The sequence below is a fragment of the Thunnus thynnus genome, chromosome 19, assembly GCF_963924715.1.
Source record: "Thunnus thynnus chromosome 19, fThuThy2.1, whole genome shotgun sequence".
Taxonomy (NCBI): Eukaryota; Metazoa; Chordata; class Actinopteri; order Scombriformes; family Scombridae; genus Thunnus; species Thunnus thynnus.
The window spans coordinates 13,915,818-13,936,483 of NC_089535.1; the positions used below are offsets into that span (position 1 = coordinate 13,915,818).

The 20,666-nt window shown below is 37.0% G+C and overlaps 1 protein-coding gene across 9 annotated transcripts in view; it reads right to left on the reverse strand.

The window, feature by feature from the left end:
- Positions 1-16,903, reverse strand: part of znf618 (zinc finger protein 618) — a 37,317-nt gene extending 20,414 nt beyond the window's left edge. For 2 of the 9 annotated variants that reach the window (XM_067573475.1, XM_067573477.1), the window contains exons 1-4: positions 16,365-16,903; positions 5,318-5,657; positions 3,707-3,784; positions 3,343-3,387 (exon numbers count right to left, since the gene is read on the reverse strand). In XM_067573475.1, coding sequence (XP_067429576.1) covers positions 3,343-3,387; positions 3,707-3,784; positions 5,318-5,630 — 436 coding nt within the window. In that variant the 5' untranslated portion in view covers positions 5,631-5,657; positions 16,365-16,903. The remainder of the gene's footprint in view (positions 1-3,342; positions 3,388-3,706; positions 3,785-5,317; positions 5,658-16,364) is intronic. The other 7 variants (XM_067573479.1, XM_067573476.1, XM_067573474.1 and 4 more) reach the window with 6 other exon arrangements.
- Between the last annotated feature and the right edge of the window lie 3,763 nt (positions 16,904-20,666).

Below are 20,666 nucleotides of genomic sequence, written 5' to 3' on the forward strand. Positions count from 1 at the left end.
TAGTGCCAATCTAATCCAGAGCTAAATGTGGAATTAGCCAAATAACCTGTAGCAGCAAGCCAACGGACCCCAGACAAACACTGAATAAACTGCCCAGCAGTTCAAAGAAAGCAAAATGCACCACAAGGTCAATTGCTTATTTTATCTGCAAAGACCTTTGTCCATATAGTGTGGTGGAAAATACAGGTTTTCAAAACAGGGTTTACACCTTGCAGCCTCGGTATGTTATACCATCAATTAACTTTTTCTCAGAGACAGTCGTGCCAAAATTCTACGAGGTTAAGTCAGAAGTAAAACAATTAGCCGCCTTTCTCCATGTCAAGTGTCTCGCACACACCCTCAACCTGGCCTCACAGCGTGCACTAAAGCTGCCAGCTGTTGCAAGATTACTCGGACGAGTACGACATGTGACTGGGTTTTTCCACAGAAGTGCCACAGGACTCCATGCTGTGGAGCAAAAACAAAAGTTACTGGAGCTTCCTGAGCACAGACTAGTAACAGACACATCAACAAGATGGAACAGTGTGTATGACATGGTCAGATGTTTCCAAGCAACAGCCAGCAGTCACAGCTGCACTGCTTTCCCCTACACAGACAGACACTACAGGTGTGTGAGTGTGTTTGTGTGAGTGTGTGTGAGTGTGCATGCACATTGGCACTGCAAGACATGTAGCTGAAATTAAATGTTTATATAACTTTGGCCTTGCTGATTCTAGCAAACAGTCCAGAATACTTTGCTCACCTGCATATTGTTTACATTGAATATTCTGGATGTATATTTATTTTACAATTGTTACAATATGAATATGATATGTAGAACACTTTGCTTTGCTAATACTATGTCATGATGTGTTGCAATGTTAACTATCAAATAAGTAGAATGCTGTCAAAGATAGAACATAAAAACAGTCCAGAATACTTTGCTCACCTGCATATTGTTTACATTGAATATTCTGGATGTATATTTATTTTACAATTGTTACAATATGAATATGATATGTAGAACACTTTGCTTTGCTAATACTATGTCATGATGTGTTGCAATGTTAACTATCAAATAAGTAGAATGCTGTCAAAGATAGAACATAAAAAAGCAAAACCAGCTCCCCAGGGCCTCCCCCCCCCCCCCCCATCTGATTAAAGAAGAGTGTCCTGTGCACTGGCTGGATTACTTGGGAACACTTTTGGGAATGCCAGTCAGGCACCAGCACCACCAGAGCAGTCAGTCTTTGACAGTGCAGAGGAGGAGGTGAAAAAGTACAACACAGCTGCTCCTTTGCCACTGTCTGGAAGCCCGCTGGACTGGTGGAAAGAACATCCTGAGTACCCTCTCTTGGCCAGGCTAGCCAAGCGGTACTTGTGTGTCTGTACCAGGGACCGGCGTCTCTGCTGAACGTGTGTTCTCTACAGCTGGGTACATTGTGACAGCTCAGAGGAGCAGCCTCACCACAGAGCACGTCGACCAGCTCTTGTTTTTTGCACTAGAATCTTGACACTCCCGAGCACTAGCTTGATGAGCAGGAACAGCCAAATGTAGCACTTTACTTCAAAAAGTATATATTTTTTATTCATTCTATTGTATATTTTATTTACTACTTTTATATGCAGTCAAATCCTGGGTTTTTAAAGAACAGTTTTCACATTGAATTTCATATGTGAAGGATGTTAATTTAAAGGCTGACATTTGTGATTTGTGCAGTTTTCAGAGGCTCTTTTCATTTTGGCCTAACATCTAATTTATTATTTTCTTATAGCACTAGCTTGATGAGCAGGAACAGTTAAATGTAGCAGTTTACTTCAAAAAGTATATATTCTGTATTCATTCTACTATTTTAGAAAAGTTTCAGACTACTTGCTGTTTAGCTGTGAGATGTGGAAACAGTTGTTCCCCTCCCAGATGCAAATGAAACCAGATGGTGACAGCTTCAGGTCCTGCAGCTCCATCTGCTGGTCTCATTATCTCATGTTTATATTTTATAACCTTTATTCAATGAGGGCTTTTTGGCTATGCATATTTATTTTTACAGGGACAAATCTGTTGTACATTTTATTTACCATTTTTATATGCAGTCCACGGTTTTGAAAGGACAGTTTTCAAGTTCAATTTCCTATGTGAAGGATGTTAATTTAAAGGCTCACATTTGTGCTGTGTGCAGTTTTCAGTGGCTCTATTTATTTTGGCCTAACATCTTATTTTATTTATTATTTTCTTGTGGCACTAGCTCGATAAGCAGGAACAGCTAAATGGAGCAGTTTACTTCAAAAAGTATATATATTTTTTTATTTATTCTATTGTATACTTTTATATGCTGTATAGCAATGCTGAAATAAAACTCAAAGACTGACTGATATGTGATGTGGATTGTTTTTGGAAATATGACTCATGATACAGTCAGAAGTGTATGATGCAACTTTTGCCCATGGTCTATTGTTTAAAAAAAGCAAACAAAAATCATAATTAATCGTAATATCGAATCGCAATACTTGTAGGATCGCAATACTTAAAAATCGCAATACATATCGAATCGGCACCCAAGTATCATGATACTATCGAATAGGGGGATAAGCATATCGTCCCAGCTCTAGTTGATACTGACGCCTTTAAGTTATGTGCACATTCATGTAATGATTGCGGAGAGTACATGTAGGAAGCTTTATAAATAACTCAAGTGCTACTCTGAGGTAGGAGTATTTTTAGTGCTAATCAAACTTTCGGAGTGATTTTAAGGTGCCTGATAAATACAGGCCCTGGCAGCTACATACAATGCCATTAAAAGAGCAACATCCCCATACCTGCAGGTCGGCAATTATTTTTATAGGTAGTTTCAGATTTACCTCGGGTGTGTGACCGTTTTGGCTGTGAGGACGTGGTCTTAAATTGGCTTAGTTGTGGTAATTTAGTTAAACTTTAAACTAATTTTACCAGCAAAATATCTTTGTGACCATCAAAACATCGGTTCACATGTGACATGACCATGCCAGGAAGTTTGAGGTGGAGTTGGTTGTGTCCTTATATTAAAAATGTCACTGGGAAGTTGGCGATAGTGAGGAGGCTTGTGGGAGAGAGGAAAGGGGATGATAAGCCAAAGATCAAAAACGAGGACAATGAGGGTACATAATGTGGCTTTTAGCCTGCCCAGGAACATGGAGACAAAGGTATCTTCAGTTATAAAATGTGGTGGATTATTTTTAGTCGGCTTTTATGAAAATCTCAAAGATATCTAGTAACAAAACATAATGATCCGTCCTGTTAAATGAGCCAAGTATGAAATAAACAGCTTGTGCTTGCATGCTAATAAAGTTGAGTGTTTTCAGTGGATGAGTGTGCAATAGTGTACTCACTGTTGGGTGTCTGGGGTAGACCATCTCCAACCATGGTCTCTGATTCTATAGTGGAGGAAAAAAAAAAAAAAAAAAAGTCAGCCTTAAAGATTTCTATGAATAGATGAATGCTAGTGTGCTCACATCTGCTCGCTGCCTCCAACTTGTGCTAAAATTGTCATCACTCAGATAAAAAACAATTCAGAGGCCAAAAATAAATAAATAAAATACAATTCCTGGCCAAAAGGACATGTATGACTCATGCAGAGGAAGTGAATAATTTTAGGACCATACTGTCAAGATAGGAAAAACAAAAAGAGCAGACAGTCATTATTTGGCTTTTCATAAAGACCGAATACATAGGCAAAAACCTCAAGTGTCTTACCTCTGTGTGCCCTGACGTGTGTCTGAAAGCAGTTATAATACTTGTACTTCTTCCCACATACCCCACATACATAGGAACCTGCATGAGAATTCAAAACAGTGTCATAAAAACAAAGCGACGGTGTTGTCGATAGTGCATGTAGCAGATTCTCTCATTTCTAAAGAGAATTTCGTTGTAACTACTGTGAATATATACACACATCTGCCAATTATTTAGTAACCAAACCAACCATCAAAAACATTACCAATAACAAGTTAATGTTCTGAGCTCTAAGTAAATGTCACATTCCACACAATGTTTGTTTTCTGAATTTGAATTGCAGGATAGCTGAAAACACATTCCACTGAGAACTTTCCTCAGCTTTTGTTGCCAAAAAGGAAAGAATTACTACAAATCCGATTAATTGGTTGAAATAATAAGCATGTACTGAGCCGAGATTGGTGTGTTTTAACTATTCAGTATCAGCTTTAAAAAGCCTGCTTCCATTTCAAAGTCTTTGTTTATTGTGCTCTGAGTATATGAGCCAAAAATAATGCATTGTGCTCAGTTAAAACAGAAACCTAGAAGTGAATGTTCAAGTGTAATTTGAAAATGCTACAAAATCAGGATCAAATACTTGTTAGTGACAATTAGGTACACCTAGCTAGTTCTAATGTCGACTAGGTTACAATGTTAAGTTTTAGAGACATGTTCAACTTAATGGGTTTTTTGGTTTTGCTGTTGTTCAATTGTACTGCATTTAATGACAGGAGGCTCTAATATTTTGTCCACCTTCTTTACATTAATGAGGGTACACTAAATATTAGAAACATTATGACCATTGTGAAGGTATGATTTATTGCAGGGCTGTTGATTTAAACTGCATTAGTTTTAGCTAAGTGTGTCTAATACACTGGCAAATGAATCTGCATACAGTACACACACACCCACACACACATTTGCACACGTACACCTGCAGAGTGCATTTGTGCAAATTATTTCACCAAGGAATTTGCCAAATGGGTGTTGTAATAGTAACAATCGCCATCATCATGTGAGAGTTTCATGGTTGGAAATCAATGGAAAGCAGAGTCAAGCATGAACAAAACACACTACCTCTTTCAAAAAAAAAAAAAACAACTCACTCAAACTGCAAAAATGCATATTGTTTCATTTCTCTCTAATTGTGCGTTCTCTAGCCATGCAGATAGTTTTGGTTTTATTCACCCAGGTGTTGGGATATCTTAAAGAGTTCAGCTGCCAAGCCAATACTTAGAGGTGACTGGAATTTCATTTGAGCTCACAGCTTTGGAAAATTACATTAAAAAATTCAGCAGCACCAACATACTGTCAACTGTAATAGGGGCTATTTCTTCTGGAGAAAGACGTTCCAATGAAAACGGCTCACAGCAGTGTCTGCTGATTATCTAGAGTAACCAGGACATTGTTTCTGAAAAGACACAGTGCTGCTGAATCTTTATAAATGTCATTTTTAAATGCTGTGCTGTCTTTTTCATGTTGTTTTGAAAAGTCAGGAAAGTTGTTCAGCTCTGGAGAGCAAGGTCAAAGTCAAGAGACACCGGACATGAATGCAGGTATATATATATCCATATGTACAATTCATTCACACACCTATGCACGAGTCTGTGCTCTTCGTTGGAGGAGGAGTACCAAGGGCAAACATACCCTCGGTCTGAGCTCTACGGGATCCACCTCTACTTGCTCCTCCATCATTTCCTCCGATGACAACACAGATCTCAGCAGGGTTGGGATCACCGACTTTCCCGTTACTCGTCTCCGAGGTCCCAGGTTCTTTCTTAACTGTGACAGGTGGTGGACTGGTACTCTTGGTCGTCGAGGCTAAGGTTGGTGAGGGGCCATCTGTGGCTGCACTCCCACCGTCTGCCTGCTCCATGCCAGGATTGGGTGCCTCTTTTGCACTCATGACTCCGCCTCCTCTGACCCCGTTCTTCTGTAGGAGGGGAAAAAACAACAGAGAAACAAACTTTACTGTCATGTAGCAGTATACAGGCTTGATTGGGGCATGACTTTTGGTCCAATATATAGTACCTAAGCACAATATCAGCTCTGCCAGGTCAAAGAGAAATGTTCTGTTTTGAAACTGCCATGGTAACATCCAACATCCAAGAAAAAAAGGGCTGTCTCTAAATGTCAGCTCTAATTTGAGTAAAGAACCTAAGAGCAACCTGCACAAAATAAGCAATAGCCTGCACCAGATAACTATTGAAAGTCTAAAAAGGCACAAATTGTGTGACAACCACCCTTAATTTCCTCACAGTCAAGAGATGTGTGAGCTCAAAAATGCACAGGTATATATATATATATAAATATATATATATGTATATATATATATATCTGTGACAGTGTGATAGATTTGAGGACAGAAAAAAAAATTGTGGTGAGCCACAAGGAACAGAGTGGCTTAACTGTTCATAAGTGACCTCTGATGCCATAAAATCCACAGCTTTGTGGCACCCAAATGCTCTAATTTCAGAAATATCCAAATTACACAACTTGCCACTTCAGCACAAGGCTATAAAAGGTCTTGTCAAGAGAATGTGCTCAAAATGCAACCAAGCAAAACAGAGTTATACCAGGATGACTGATATTATGGAAAGAGGGAAAATTGGTCTGCTAATAATAGCGCACCAATACAGCAACAACAAGCCTTTTCATAGCCAAAATACACCTTTCTTTGGATATAACACACGACCAACTGGAAGCCTCAGCAAACAGGCCCGTGAATTGGATAACATGATAAAACATTCAATTCAAACTGCTTACCCTTCCTCCAAAGAAAAATGACTGCCTTACTGGAGTGCTGTCAGCTAAATCATACAGTATGTGCAATACTTAACAAGCCTGAAAGTTGTGTAAGTTGTGTCTTACCCAATACCTTGTACAACCTTTGCATGGTACAAGCTTGAACATGGCCTCTAAGATTTTAATGTAGATTTCATGTACAACTGTAAATTTGAGTCTGGCTGTTTCAATAGAAGTAAAAAAAAATGAGGGATTTATCTCCTGTGTGCCATAAAAATCCAAAGCAAATTTCAAGGGAATTCACATTTTTCTGTCTTGTAATGAACAAAATGGTCGGACAAGAAGAAATTTGACCTACTGGTGGTGCAATAGGAAAGGTCAGGGGTTTACAAAAACCAGTATGATCTGGAGACAATGATTGCCAAATATCATGGCAAACCATCCATTTAATGGCAAATATTGCCATTTAAGCTTTCTAATGTGAGTGTTTCTATTTTAAGTTCTCCATTATGGTCATTTTCCATTTTCAGTTTCATTAAAGATGCTTACTTTTTTGATTTTCCATTGCCATTTTCTATGTGGGAAATGTTTTTAAAGCTTTTCAAGACATTTAAGGCAAATGCTATTTTTGGGCATTTCCATTTCAGGTTTTTCAATTTCCTCTTCCATTAGGCTAGTCACCGTGTCCAGTTTCACCAGTGGCATATGATGTGCGGGATACAAATGTTTAATTTTATCCACAACATCCATGGATTGAAAGAGTGAGCAAGAACTGGCCAACAAGCTGTATTTATATTCACTGGTTATCTATGCAACATTGTTATGCATTTTAAAACCATTGAATAACATAAATACTGTTATTGAAAAGAGGAAACGTCTCCCAACTACTGTACTTGACTGCATAAATGAAACAGACAGCTGCTCAATGGTATCAACTAATGTATAAACCAGGCTTTAACCAGAGACTGCGATTTACTCCACTGCAATTTCTTTTTGCCTATCCACAACGTACACTAATATCAGTATCTGTGAAAATCTAGTTCTGGTCAATAACATCAGCCCTGCTGATTTATCAGTCAGGCTCTAATGCCATCCACACATGGTAACTGCCCAGTACAACCACATTCCTCTCTTGTTCACCACTGAGCAGCAAGCATATATCACCCTTTTGAAGAATTCATTTTTACTCAGTATTTATGCAACATTTTTGTTTCTAAAGCTAGAGATCTGAGAAAACCTTTGAAACTGTGACACTCGTGCTGTTATGAAATGCAGCTGTCATAGCAATATGAAGTGTATAATTTAGCACTGCAGTAGGAGAATTATGTACTAGATTGATTTTAAAGCTCATTTGGATGCAACAACTCCCACAGAAATCTTATGGGTCAGCAAAGTTAGTGGCCCATTTATTGTCTATGCAGCAGTGCCAAATTTTACATCCTGGCGACATAAATTTAATGGTCAGTTTTCCATTTTCTAGCTTTAGGACTGAAGTGAATTCTTGAAATGGCTGGCATTCCCTTTCAAATGCCAAGCACAAGAAAACCTCAAATGTTGATGCAGAGGGCACACACATTATTGATTATCATTATTATTATTATTTTAGATCAATTGTGGAGTTAAGACAAGAAAATGACCCTAAATGTTTTGCTCTAGTGGGTCCAAATCATACAAGTACTATTTTTTAATAATTGGAATTCAAGCATTGTATTACAGAACACACCCATGACAAGAGATTTGCTGGTGTTTATCTCAAAAATATTTCTCTTGAACAGATTCCCCACAAGGTTTGTTGCAGTGGGCAGGATCACCAGTGATAAATGGACAACAATATTACATCAGTATAAGTCCACACATCCCAAATGTCATGTAACTTTTCTGGAAAATTCGAATGAATTCAATTAGCGTCACCACAGACATGCTGCACAATTTATGATTGAAGCCACAGTACAAACAAAAGTGATATACTCAAAAATAAATAATTTTCTAAAAATAAATAAATTCAATTTTCTGACTGATGGAGCAAGAAATTATGTAATTGCAGATAGTTTATGGCAGGCAATTTGTTTGCCAAAATAAAATAAACTAGTCCAGCACAGCAATAGTTTAGGTTCCGTGTAAAACCAGCTTGTCTCTACAGGAAAGTTTGCGCAATGTATATGTGAAACTGACATTTCAGGAGGCCCGTTTCTCATTTTCACTAGACCTACAGAGTTTAGACTAACAGGCTTAACTACAGTCTGTATTTAAATGAGCAATTTTAATGTGACTGGCTATGGTTTTGTAATCATCTTATTGCTGAAAATTCTGTGTGAAATGTGTGTTTCTGTGTAAATTTAACAGTGACTCGTCAAATACACAGTAAAGCCGGGCTTCTCTGTCTAAGTGTTACTTAAAATGTAACCTAAGGGAAACGATTTCAAAGTCGGCAACACCGGTATTTGGCGGTGGTGTGGCAGAACTTACACTGGTGTGGAAAATTTTCTCCGATGACAAGTCTAATCCCCCCACACATACAAAAAACAATGTGTCATCATTGCTGTCATGTACGCAAGGCTAAAGGCCCTTCTGTCAGATTAATTTTCACCCAAAACAAATGAACACAGCACAAATACAGTGACTCTTAACTTGCATTCATCACTTGTTTATAAATTATTAACACTAAAGGAAATGCATGAAGCTGTTGGAGATCAACCACTGGCTGAATGATTTTGTAATGAATAAGTTTTACACCTTTATCTCTTATCTATTAATATATATATATAAGAGATACACTGCCATTAACTACCATTTGATAAGACCTATTCAAAGCTGTTGGGTAAAGGTCATTGTGGAGGGTTTTTTTAAGGCCACTACCAATCACCAATGTAATATCATTAGGATCAGTTGATCTGATACCAATCACCAATCAGTTCCAATCTGCGATAACTGATGTTTTGGCCAGTTGGATGAAGAGGGAACAAGTTGTGAATACAACTCTGATATATAATTAAGTTCATACGGTGCACTTGTTAGCAAACAGTGCTTATTTACACATCCAACAGTGCACTGCTGGATGTGTCAAATTAACTAGTTACATTGTTCATGCCAGTAAGAAACACTAGTGAAGGTCAACATGAAGTCCCCACAGGAAGTCCAGTCATGTGTCTCAATTCAGATACTTCCGTTACTACACTTCTATGCAGTATACTGTACACTGTGTACTTATTTGCGTGTATTTTGACAGGGTAGTGTTGTCTCAAATCTAACAAGGCTGTTATACACTTATCAGAAGTGAAAATCACAACATTTGATCGCTTCTTCTGTTCTTTTTAATCGCAAATTGCAACTAAGTGGAGCATTATCGTGGAGCATTATAACATTTGACCACGACTGTCGCCCACCAAAATATCACTTGACTTCAATTCAAATGAATTTTATTAAAAATGAATGTGCTTTTACGTCATTCTGCAAATGGAACGGCAGCGTCCTTGCTGACAGCAGCAGCTCAGCTTCAACACAACTACCTGACTGTACTGTGACAAAATAATTTCAACTCAAAGCTCCACTTACACTGTTTTTCTCACAAAAAAATCGACAGAAATTGACAGAGAGATGCAGTAAATTATGTTACTCAGTCTCTATTGTAGCTACAATAAAAATCCAAACTGTTGTGTAGCTTAATAAAATAAAACAAAATTTAATATAGACTGATCTGGTCACTTTAAATCATTTATATTTATTGAAATGTGGTGATAAATGTACATATGGAGCCCCAGAGGCAGCACTGTTGTTCTGTCCAGTAAAAACATGAAGTTTCACTTTACATTCAGACAAATTAATGTGGCAGCTACAATTATTAGATTTCATCTGTGAGACCAACATTTATCTTCCAAAAGGAATTACATCATATATCAAAATGCTACAGAGACATTAGAGCCGGCGGTAAATCACCAAAGAGCTGCACAGATCAGTTCATCGGATCATGTTCTCCCCGGGATGATGACGCAGGAGTCGGGCTGCTGCTGTGAGATGACCGGCTGGTCTCACCCGGCCAGCTGGGGCTCCTCACATGTCCGAAAACGTTGCAACAGATTTACAAACAGGCGTTATTTGGATAAACTGACCACATATTGGGGATAGAACTGATTACTTTCTCGCCTGAAAAAATATTAAAACTTTATAAAGTCACATATTAACGGTCCTACAGCAAAACTTACAACAGCTTTTAGCCTGCTTTAAAATCTACGCTAGGTCGGTGGACCCTGGCAACCACTGAGGGTGATAAGTGTCCAACGTTCCACACTCAACTTTTTGAGTGCACCATCCGGGTACTCACAGTGCACTGCATTTTGCCATACATGTCAGTGTGAATGCACTGACTCAAAATAGCAAGTGTTAGTATGGAAGTATGCAAATTGAGACCCAGCGCAGCATTATAATTCATTTAGTAAACATACACAGAGTCCACAAAAGTAAACGTAAAAAGAGTATTTAGAATGTTGCATTAGCAAAACATTAGTTCCAGATAGCGTTAGCTAGCACAGTGGCTAGCTTAGTTAGCAGTAAGCTGATCACAGAGAAACTAAATTCTATTATATCAGGAAAAACAATCACCAGACAGCTGAAATTTAAAAAAGAAAATTACCATCCGATAATGCTCCAAAAAGGGCATTTAGGGATTAGATAAAAAAAGTCAATATTTGCTTGGTCACTGACTGGACAAACGGCTGGATGTGGCAAATGCAACAGAACTGTGTCAGTAGGGGTTGCTACTAGCAAAACACCCGACAGGAACCAAATACTGGTGACAGAATAGGAATACTCATTTTAAAAGTTAACCATTACATCTTTTAAAACAGGTAGTTAAAATATTGTAATCTGATTGGTTGATAGCCCTGGTATAATGAGCATTTACTACAGCTATGACGTTGAATGTCCATGCTTACAGTTCTATTTTTAACTATCACTTCGCAGCTGCTGTTAAAATGTTGCCCACAATCTGTAAGCAAGCAGGGATGACGCAGAGCTACACCAACCACTTTCTCTGCAGCACCATGGTGTAAAATCTTTCAGATGCGGGTCTTGAAGAAAGAGAGATAATGTCCATGAGCACAAATGTGAGAACTCTCTCCAGAACTACTGGCGACCAAAGCTCAGTGTCCGGAGAAGGTGGAGCAGCATCCTCGCCACACCGATGCAAAACATCTCCTAACAAAATGAGGAGGCCTAACGTTATTGCAAACACTTTGCAACATGACCCCAGTGACGCTGGACAGTTTTCCACGGGTGTACAAATAACGGAAATGTTCTAATTAATGTGAATAAATAAACTCTGGTAAGATCGCTAACTAGCTTGAACATAAGTTCAGCAGTTTACTAACATTGCATAGCAATCACAGATATCCAGGAATTACTTTCTTGTAAAATGACTTGTAATGTATTTAATAAAATTGTTTTTATTGGATTGTGTCTATAATTTCTGTATTGTAGTATTTGCCAACTGTTTTATAAAAAGGGTTGGGGTACGAACAGTGCCCCTTAGCTGTGATATAATCACAATATATCATGGCCAGTCATGAGATATTGCTTAATCATTATATCTATATTTCAATACATTTAGCAACTGCATCCTTACCCTAAAAAAAAAGTTCCTGTTTTGAAAAAAACTTTGAAATTCTCTGCTACTCTTGCCTACTCTATGTGTCACAAGAGTCAGTTGACAAGGTCCCACTCCCACAGCAGTCACCTCAAGTCCATGTGGGGTTAGAGAGAACCATAAGCCACCTTGAACAGGCATTTCTAATGAATATCAGCTAATATGGACTGGTGCCTGGAGTATCCCCAGTGTGGGGGGAAAAGAGCTGAGAATATCAAAGCAATGTATCTCAATACCTCTTTAACCAAAAACTAAGCAACTTTTCTCATCTATAAACCAAATGAAATAACACAAGGACACATGCATATCACCTGTGTAATATTTCCTGTGCAATTTTCTGAATGCATACCCTGAATATATGAAATGCCAGTTGTGGCCTGTTTTCCACTCATTAAAGTCAAAATGCAAAATTAGCCATCTGGCCTTCTGTTCTTTCATAGTCTGAAACTTCTGATATGGTGTGACCTACAGCACCATAGAAAGAGCATAAATTTAAACCAGATGCACATTTCTTTGATGTTCCTTACAAAAAAAGCACAACCTTAACCAACTAAAACAAAAGACCAATAGAGGAGATAAACAAAACCACAAGACCAGGAAATAGTTTTAAATTAAATCATCAAATGTTATTTGCATATCAAGGATGTATAGATAAGATCAATAAGTGAGTAAGTCAGTAAGCAGGGGTTGGTGGCATTGTAATTTATGTCAATTTATTAGACTAGTTTTCTCTTTGTGATTTGGCCCAGCTGTGTTTTAAAATGTCAATGCATGCATATTATATCACTGTACTAAATTTATCTAGGGTTACAGAATAAGGAGGTTAGGCATACAAGGAAAACATCTCTAGGTCCTCTGTTCAGAATTCAGCGCTTAGTCGAGGTACTTAAAATAATTGGCCTATATTTGGGCAGTACTGTATCTGCCTCTGCACAATAATGAAGTAATTCAACCACTGCGCTTGGTTATAGCAAAAAAAAAAGTTGTGCTTCTAACTTAGATTGAGAGATTTTCTTACTTTGAATTGTACCTTACTTTGCCAAAAATCACTGTGCTTTGCATGTTAAGTACACTGGAATAGAAATTCCAAATATAAAATACAAATTTGTTTAAGGCTCATACTCTGGAGGGATTAAAAATAGGAATCAGCTAAAATGGAGGATGGAGGGGTCACTTCAATCACTGCTTTCACTGCATGTTTGTATTATCCAAAGCACAGTCAGTGCCTGGGAGCAAGGGGTTGACCAAAAACCTGTTTCACACTAAATGCTTTGCTTTCCCTGTTTCTCTAATCAAATGCACATTTTCCTGTCCTCTGTAATAAATGTCTTCCAAGATGGTGTATGACCAATGATTTCAAAAAGCAATAATGCAGAGAAATGGATAAATCCCCCCCCCCAACCCCACCTCCTCATACACACACACACACACACACACACAGGATACTCTGGAAAAAGAAACTGTGTCGTCTAGTAAAATTCCATCAGCATACACTCAAAAACCCCCATAAAAACCTTTTCAATCTATATGTTAATGCTACGAATTAAAATTTAATAACAAGAGATATTGAAAAGCAGACTTGAATTATACAAAAATAAATCCTGAAAGATCAGGCCCCTAAAATTAGAAATTCAGGGCGGCATCTGGTCTGCTGCTAAACCCTTCTAGGCTGGCAGATTAAATTTTTGATGAAAATCAAAATTACACTGCACACATACGCAGGCGCAGCAAACCTGGCACTATTGTGATTTATGGATTCATTAAACCCGCGGGAGTTTCACCCCTCCCCTTTTCACTCAAAGAAATGAGATTTGCTTTGCTGAAAATTTGTATTTTCAGAAAAGCTACTCAGGCTCTGCTCTACCTTCAGAAAATGGTCAAGGAAAAAAAAAAAAAGAAGCCTCTGTGTACATAACCACTGCATGTAAACAGGCCTAATTTTCATTGCTGCAGCAATTGAACGTCCTTATGCATTATTCATGAAACCAATAAGGTTCATTTTTACAAAGGAAGAGGCAGGAAAAATATGTGCAGAATGAACAGAATTTTTTTAATACAGCAGCCCCAACCCCTGAAAAGCCATTCCCTGGAGACTAATTTAAGCGAAGCAATTTTCAGACATTTTCAATATGCCACTAAGAAAACAGCAGAACATGAGATGTGTGCTACGTTTTAAAAAGGATGCATGTTTCATCAGACACATTTGAGCCCAAATCATGAATCTGTGATTGTACATTAAGACAAAAAGAAACGACATGACATCCAAGACAGCTACCGTTTGTGTATCAGCCCTTTAAACGGAAAACAAAACCTGTACTCGGTTAATGACAGTTAGAACAGCAACTATGTTTCAAACACTAACCCACAGGCTGTGATATGATCCCTCACCATCTTGTGTTTATCAGGGCGTGGAGGGACAAGTTTCACCTCTCCATCCAAACTATTCGCTCTGAATATCCTCAGTGAAACAAAGCTTTTGTTCATTAAAGTCCTGACAGACCAACATTCCTCTTACCTTACCTAAAAACCTTCCTGACATCCTGGAATACAAGTTCTCATTAACCAGATCAGAGTTTAAGTAAGGTGTTTTCCATTGTAACACATAGCAGCATTATTCCTAAGAGCTTTATAACATATTACTTGGTCCTTCAGGTATTCTGCACATAAACATTCCCATCACTCACAGAGCAATCCAACCCTATTAAACTCATGACACTGGTTGCCTCTCTTTAATTCTGCACTTTAACTGAATTTTGATTAAACTTTCCGAGCAAAGGTCAGAATTTACACCCAGATTTTACATACCAAATGTACAATTTCCACCAGCTCTTTGAATTTATACAGGTTTGAAGGTCAGCATTAATATTACCCACAGCAAAATGGCCTCCGCAGTTTCCCCTTACATTAAAATAAAAGCAAGCCATGCACGATGGGAAACTGTTTGGCGTCTGCAGGATTAATATAAACAGTAGAGGCACTGGTTGTGATTGTTTTTCCTGCCCTCAAATTATGCTGACATGGGTCTTTCTTCTTCCACTGCTGTTCAGTTCACTTTGGATAGTTATTTTTCCGCTTACACATTTCCAATCTCTAGAAATAACAACAAGAAAAAAAAGTCCACATGTTTACCAAATAGTAAATATCTGTGTATCCATCACAAAAGAAACAGTCATACATAAGTAAACAAGGAGGAACAGCTAAATCACAGTTCATGCAAAGTTATATGCTTGACTGAAAAGATATAGGATAGATTAAGCAGATTTTTTTTTTTTTTTTTATATTAGTCTCCCAGAATACAGGCACATTATAAGATTTGTGAGAATGACAAACTGTTTTAAAACCTTTATCAATATAATTCAAGGCCAGAATATTCATCATGAATAAAACCAATGAGGGATAAGAATTAACTTGCACTTTGCTTTGAATGCAGCCTTTTTAAAAGGTCATTGTGCATTAATTAGCATGAAAAGCACGGGGTACCTGTCATTTTAATCTGAGGGAATCGATTACGGAAGATTTCTATTCATTTAAAAGGCGTTATAACATGCGTCTCGGCTCGCATAAACTAACATTCAATTCAATAAACAAGTCTCAAACTAGTCTCATTATAATTTTTTTGTAATTTCTCAAAATGACTGCCTACAGGTGGCGCCAATGCCACCGAGATTTAAAATCCTCTATCTTCCTAAAAATTAAACTCGAAATGTATTTTGACATGACGACACTTTGTTGTTTTTTCTTGCTCGTCTACAACGACTGTAAGGACATCAAATACGACCCAAAGTGCCGTTAGAGCTGTCTGAGTTTCAGGGGGGAGCAACTCCGGAGCCCTGCTCAAATTTGCAGGAAAATTCACAAAACATGGCTGCAGGAGGTTTTTGTGTTTCAGATTGTTCCTCCCCTCATCGTCCTTCATGTTGCCACTGTAGCCCTTGCCTCATCGGAATATACTGTTTTTTTCCTCCTGCGTGGTGTAACGTTATATGTGAACAAAACTAGGTGAGCAGACGACTGGTCAGCAGTTACACGAAAGCTTCGTTACAAAAATTCAGCCAAAAAACATCAACAGATAAGGTCTATTTAGGATGGCTTCAAAGCCTGCACCTGGTTTAGTGGCGAGCAGTAGTGCAAAAAAGACTGCCGGGTGTCGTTTATTAAGTCGAGGAGACAAAAACTTAACATCCGCAAGTGAAATTTCTCAAATTTAGGATTTCTAAATCAAGGGGAAAAAAGAACACAAACAGCGGTTTGACATACCTCCAAAAACGATGCAGCTCATGCGAAACAGGCTCCCGCTCCAGAAATCTTCCCTCCCCGACCAGAGGTGACTGCACAACTGCTTCCTCAAAAAAAAAAAAAAAAAAAAAAAAAAATTGTGAATTAGTTATGAGAAATTCCAAATGTTAAATTTTTTTTCCACCGGATCGGTTTTCCTCCGCGACACGCTACGTTACATTTTGGTAAAGAGTAATGGCGCAATGAATGATGAATTAGCCGAGGTTTTTTACTCAGTCCGTGCAGGCTCTACTCCGTTTCTGCCTCGCACAGGGGGGTTTGTGGTGCGGTTCCTGCTGTGGAAATTTTCGTCCGCCATATACAAGGGCAGATTCCGAAATTGCAGCGCCGGCCTGTGTATTAGCCTACATGAAAAAAAAAGAAAAAGGAAAAAAGTCTGGGAAGAAGACAGAAAAAAGGGTTGGGCGACTATGAAGTTACACAGGGAAAAATGAGACTGGAAATTACGCAGAGGAAAAAAGGCACTATAGACTTTACTGCAGCTCTACACTGTTTGCTATTGAGACATGAGTCTGTTTGCTTATTCAGATGAGGATTTCCGATTAGGTCAGTGTTTGAGCCTGTTTGGCTGATGGACAATTTCTCTGTAAAATTATAGTCTCTTGGTCAGATAATTGCTCTAGTGTCACGGTTGTTTTCTAAAAGGTTTTCATTATTATTATTAATTTTAATGGGAAGAATAACAGCAACTCTCCATGAGCTGTTTGTTCCCAAACTGTTCAACACTGAGTTCGGGAGACTGTTCAGTGTGTGCGCAATTAAAACAAACTACACTTATTATGAGTTGTTTTTTTCGAAATCCACTCGTGTTAGTGCTGTTTGCTGCAGCAGTCTCCTCATAAAGTTAGTTTGAGGGATGTCTTGTCAAGAGAAAGTTTTTGATTGGCCAACAAATTTTGATTTCAAAACCCTATTCTGAGAATTAACTACGTATCTTTTTTTCTTTTGAAATAGTTTAGTTTTTGTTTATAGAAAAAGATAACAGGATGTTTGAAGAACCACGCTCTGATTCATCAACTAATAATATTCAGTATTTCAAATAAAGTTAATATGCAGGTATAGGCTGGAAATGAGAAGTTTGACTTATTTCAACTTGTATACATACATACAGATAAATAGATATAGATATAGATATATAGATATATAGAAATCATTAAATATAATATGACATTATAACAACTATGGTTCATTTTGGTCTAGGAAATTTTTGAAAATCAAAATTTTTCTATAGAAATGTATTGATATACTGTATTGATCAATTTTTGCCCCCCCCCCCACCCCACCCCCCCACTACCAGAGTACCTGGCTGCAGACAAAATGGCGGGCACAGAGGCAGACGTCTTGGACCTCTGCCTCTGCACTTGACAGGAAATCACATGACCTTAGCAGAGGAAGTTGGTCTTCTTGTTTTTTTTTCCCTGGGAAGTAGCACCAGGATTTTAAAAAATATACAAATTTTATTATTAGAAAAATATTTTTAAAAGTTAATTGACTCTCTTAAAGGCTTCATACAATATTTAAGTTGAGAAGTTTGCAATTAGTACAGATTTTAATAATGGGTCAATATAAAGTTAATTCAACAAGTCTTTAAAAAGTCGCCAGTTCTTTTAAATGTTTTATGTAATGTTTAAATCGAATGTATTTATTAAACAGTTTCTTATAAACAATTTATTAAACAATGTGACTAGGCTATGCCTGACTGGAAGACCCTTTGAGCTGCTGATGAAAGACATTGACCCTTAGCACTTTTATTGCATCCTCTGTTGTTAAAATCAAAATTAACCCAACTGTTATGTTAAAATAAACAGACATCTGTTATGTTTGGGGTCAAATTGACCTCAGCAATTTAAACCTACAAGATGTTCTTTTGGAAAAGAAAGGAAATCTGCGCTGGAAACCAAAAACCAAACAGGGACATTTGTGCACAATCCTGTATTCCCTCTCTATCAATTCAATGTTCAATTCAAAGGGGCTTTATTGGCTTTATTTGCACGAGAAACGTGTTTACATTGCCAAAGCAAGTGTGAAACGTGTCTGCCATTTTGTCTGCATCCAGGTGATAGTGACAGTGACAAATTTTTTTAAATAATATATCATTTTTGGCATTTTATTCCAACAGTCAGAGGAAATCGTCATTTCCATCACACAACAAAACAGCTGTTTTTTTTTAAACAAAATTAGTGACACACCTTGTTTTCCAAAATATTTCAGACAATCTCTCACACTGATCTTCCCAAATATATAAATTCTCGAATTTTCAGGATTTTAAAGATATTTTTTCCCCATTGTTCAGATGAGAAACAGCATAAAGCATTGTCATGAATTCTTTGATATATTTTTACATTACACAATCATGAGTTTTCCAATTCTATTAATCAATTGTGGCCATAATTGCACAATTTTCAAAACTACAAAATATTATTAGCATGACTCTGTTATTTTTATACATTTTATGTAATAATATGTGTGTTGTACTGGGAATGACATGGTGTGGTGGACAAGACTGGGTGTGGTGGAAAGAAACTACATTGGTGAACAATGTCGTTTATCACTATTTTACCTTTGACAGCTAATGGAAAATACTTCATGTTATCTCATAACTGGGGTATGGCCACAAGTGCAACATAAGGTTCCAACACAGAGCAACATAACATTTGTTATATTATATGTGATTTGGGGTCAGTTTACTATTTAAAAAGAAAACAAAGAGCAAAACAAAGAATTTTACTGTATAACCTCAAAATTCCACAAGAACTTCAGTTTTACATAGTTTTAAATTACATAATCTGTTTAAAATGTAACAAATTGAAACATATATTTAAGTTGGAAATTAGTGACTTGAATTTCAAAATGCAATCAAATTGAAACTACCTTTTACAAAGTTTGAAATTCCACATTGCTTGTAATTCCCTACCATACAATACATGAATTCACAAATCAAGTGTTTTGTTTAATTTCATATATTTCAACATAAGCCAAACAAATTGCTTTTTAGCTTTGGCATTTTTTTTCCATCAAAATATGTCTTTTCCATCACCCTGAATATTTGGTAGAAATGACTGTTGTGGAAATGACATTTTGTCACATTTCTTTCAATATCTCATGATTTGTTAGCCCACTGAAGTCAATTTTGGGGTTAGTATCAAATATACACTAAATACACAATATAGAATGTTATTTTTGCAATTATTTTCACATTTGAAGGAAATATGAGCTGTTTGGAAATGGAAAACCTGTCTCATGACTGTTGCTGTGGTCACCAAGTATACAAATCTTTAAAAATTCTCCCTGAATTTACATTTCGGACATTGTGGTGAAAATGACAGTGACCCCAAGGGACAGGTGTTCTTTTTATTAAAAATACCAGAAAATATTAATATATCTTACAACACATGATATACTGCATTAAAATAGGCATTTATGTGTCATTTGTATTTGAAATTAATATTACATCAACATTAAATTCAAAGTTAAGCAGGGTTGAATGTTGAAAAATAATGACTGAGTTCTTAGCTAATTTTTGAAATTCTGTTAAGTAAGTGTAATAATTTTTTTTTTTTTAAATAGAAGGACTTTTTTGTTTTTCTTATTTCTTCCAGCAACACAAAAATTACATAGCTGAAGAATCACCCAGTAACAATATAGAAATAGTTTCCATGGACAGAAGCAGCATTTGCCTGCAATAATGTAAATACCGGAGATGGTAATTCTATTTTGTGCTGTTTTGAACTTTTGTCCTGATATTCACTTCACTGAATCTAAATCTTCATTTATTCTTTGGTCAGGACAAGGTGGACTGTTCAGGTAAGAGGTAGTGAGTTTCTCTGATAGTGTGACCCAAAGTGACACATTCAGAACCTTAGAAAAATCTCTGCATACCTTTCATAAGGATGTTCAGTCATGTGATGAATTAATAGATTAATTAATTAATTAATTGCCAATTTCATTATTTAATCAGTCTTTAAATTGTCCAGTTAATCTAGCAATTTATTAATTTTTAATTTGTTGTTAATTAGTAATTAATGGATTTCATTATTTGTGAAAAGTCCAAGAAATGAATAAATTAAATCCACAATAATTGACATTTAAAAAAATGAAAAATGTATCCACAAATGTGTGATGCATTAATTCAGTATTATTTCATCATCTGTTGTCAGCCCAATATTTACTTTTTCTCAGTAGGATTCATTTACAATGCCAAAAGTATTCCCTCCACCTGGGACTTTAAGGTAGTTTTTATTGTTTTGCAACATTTAAGACATA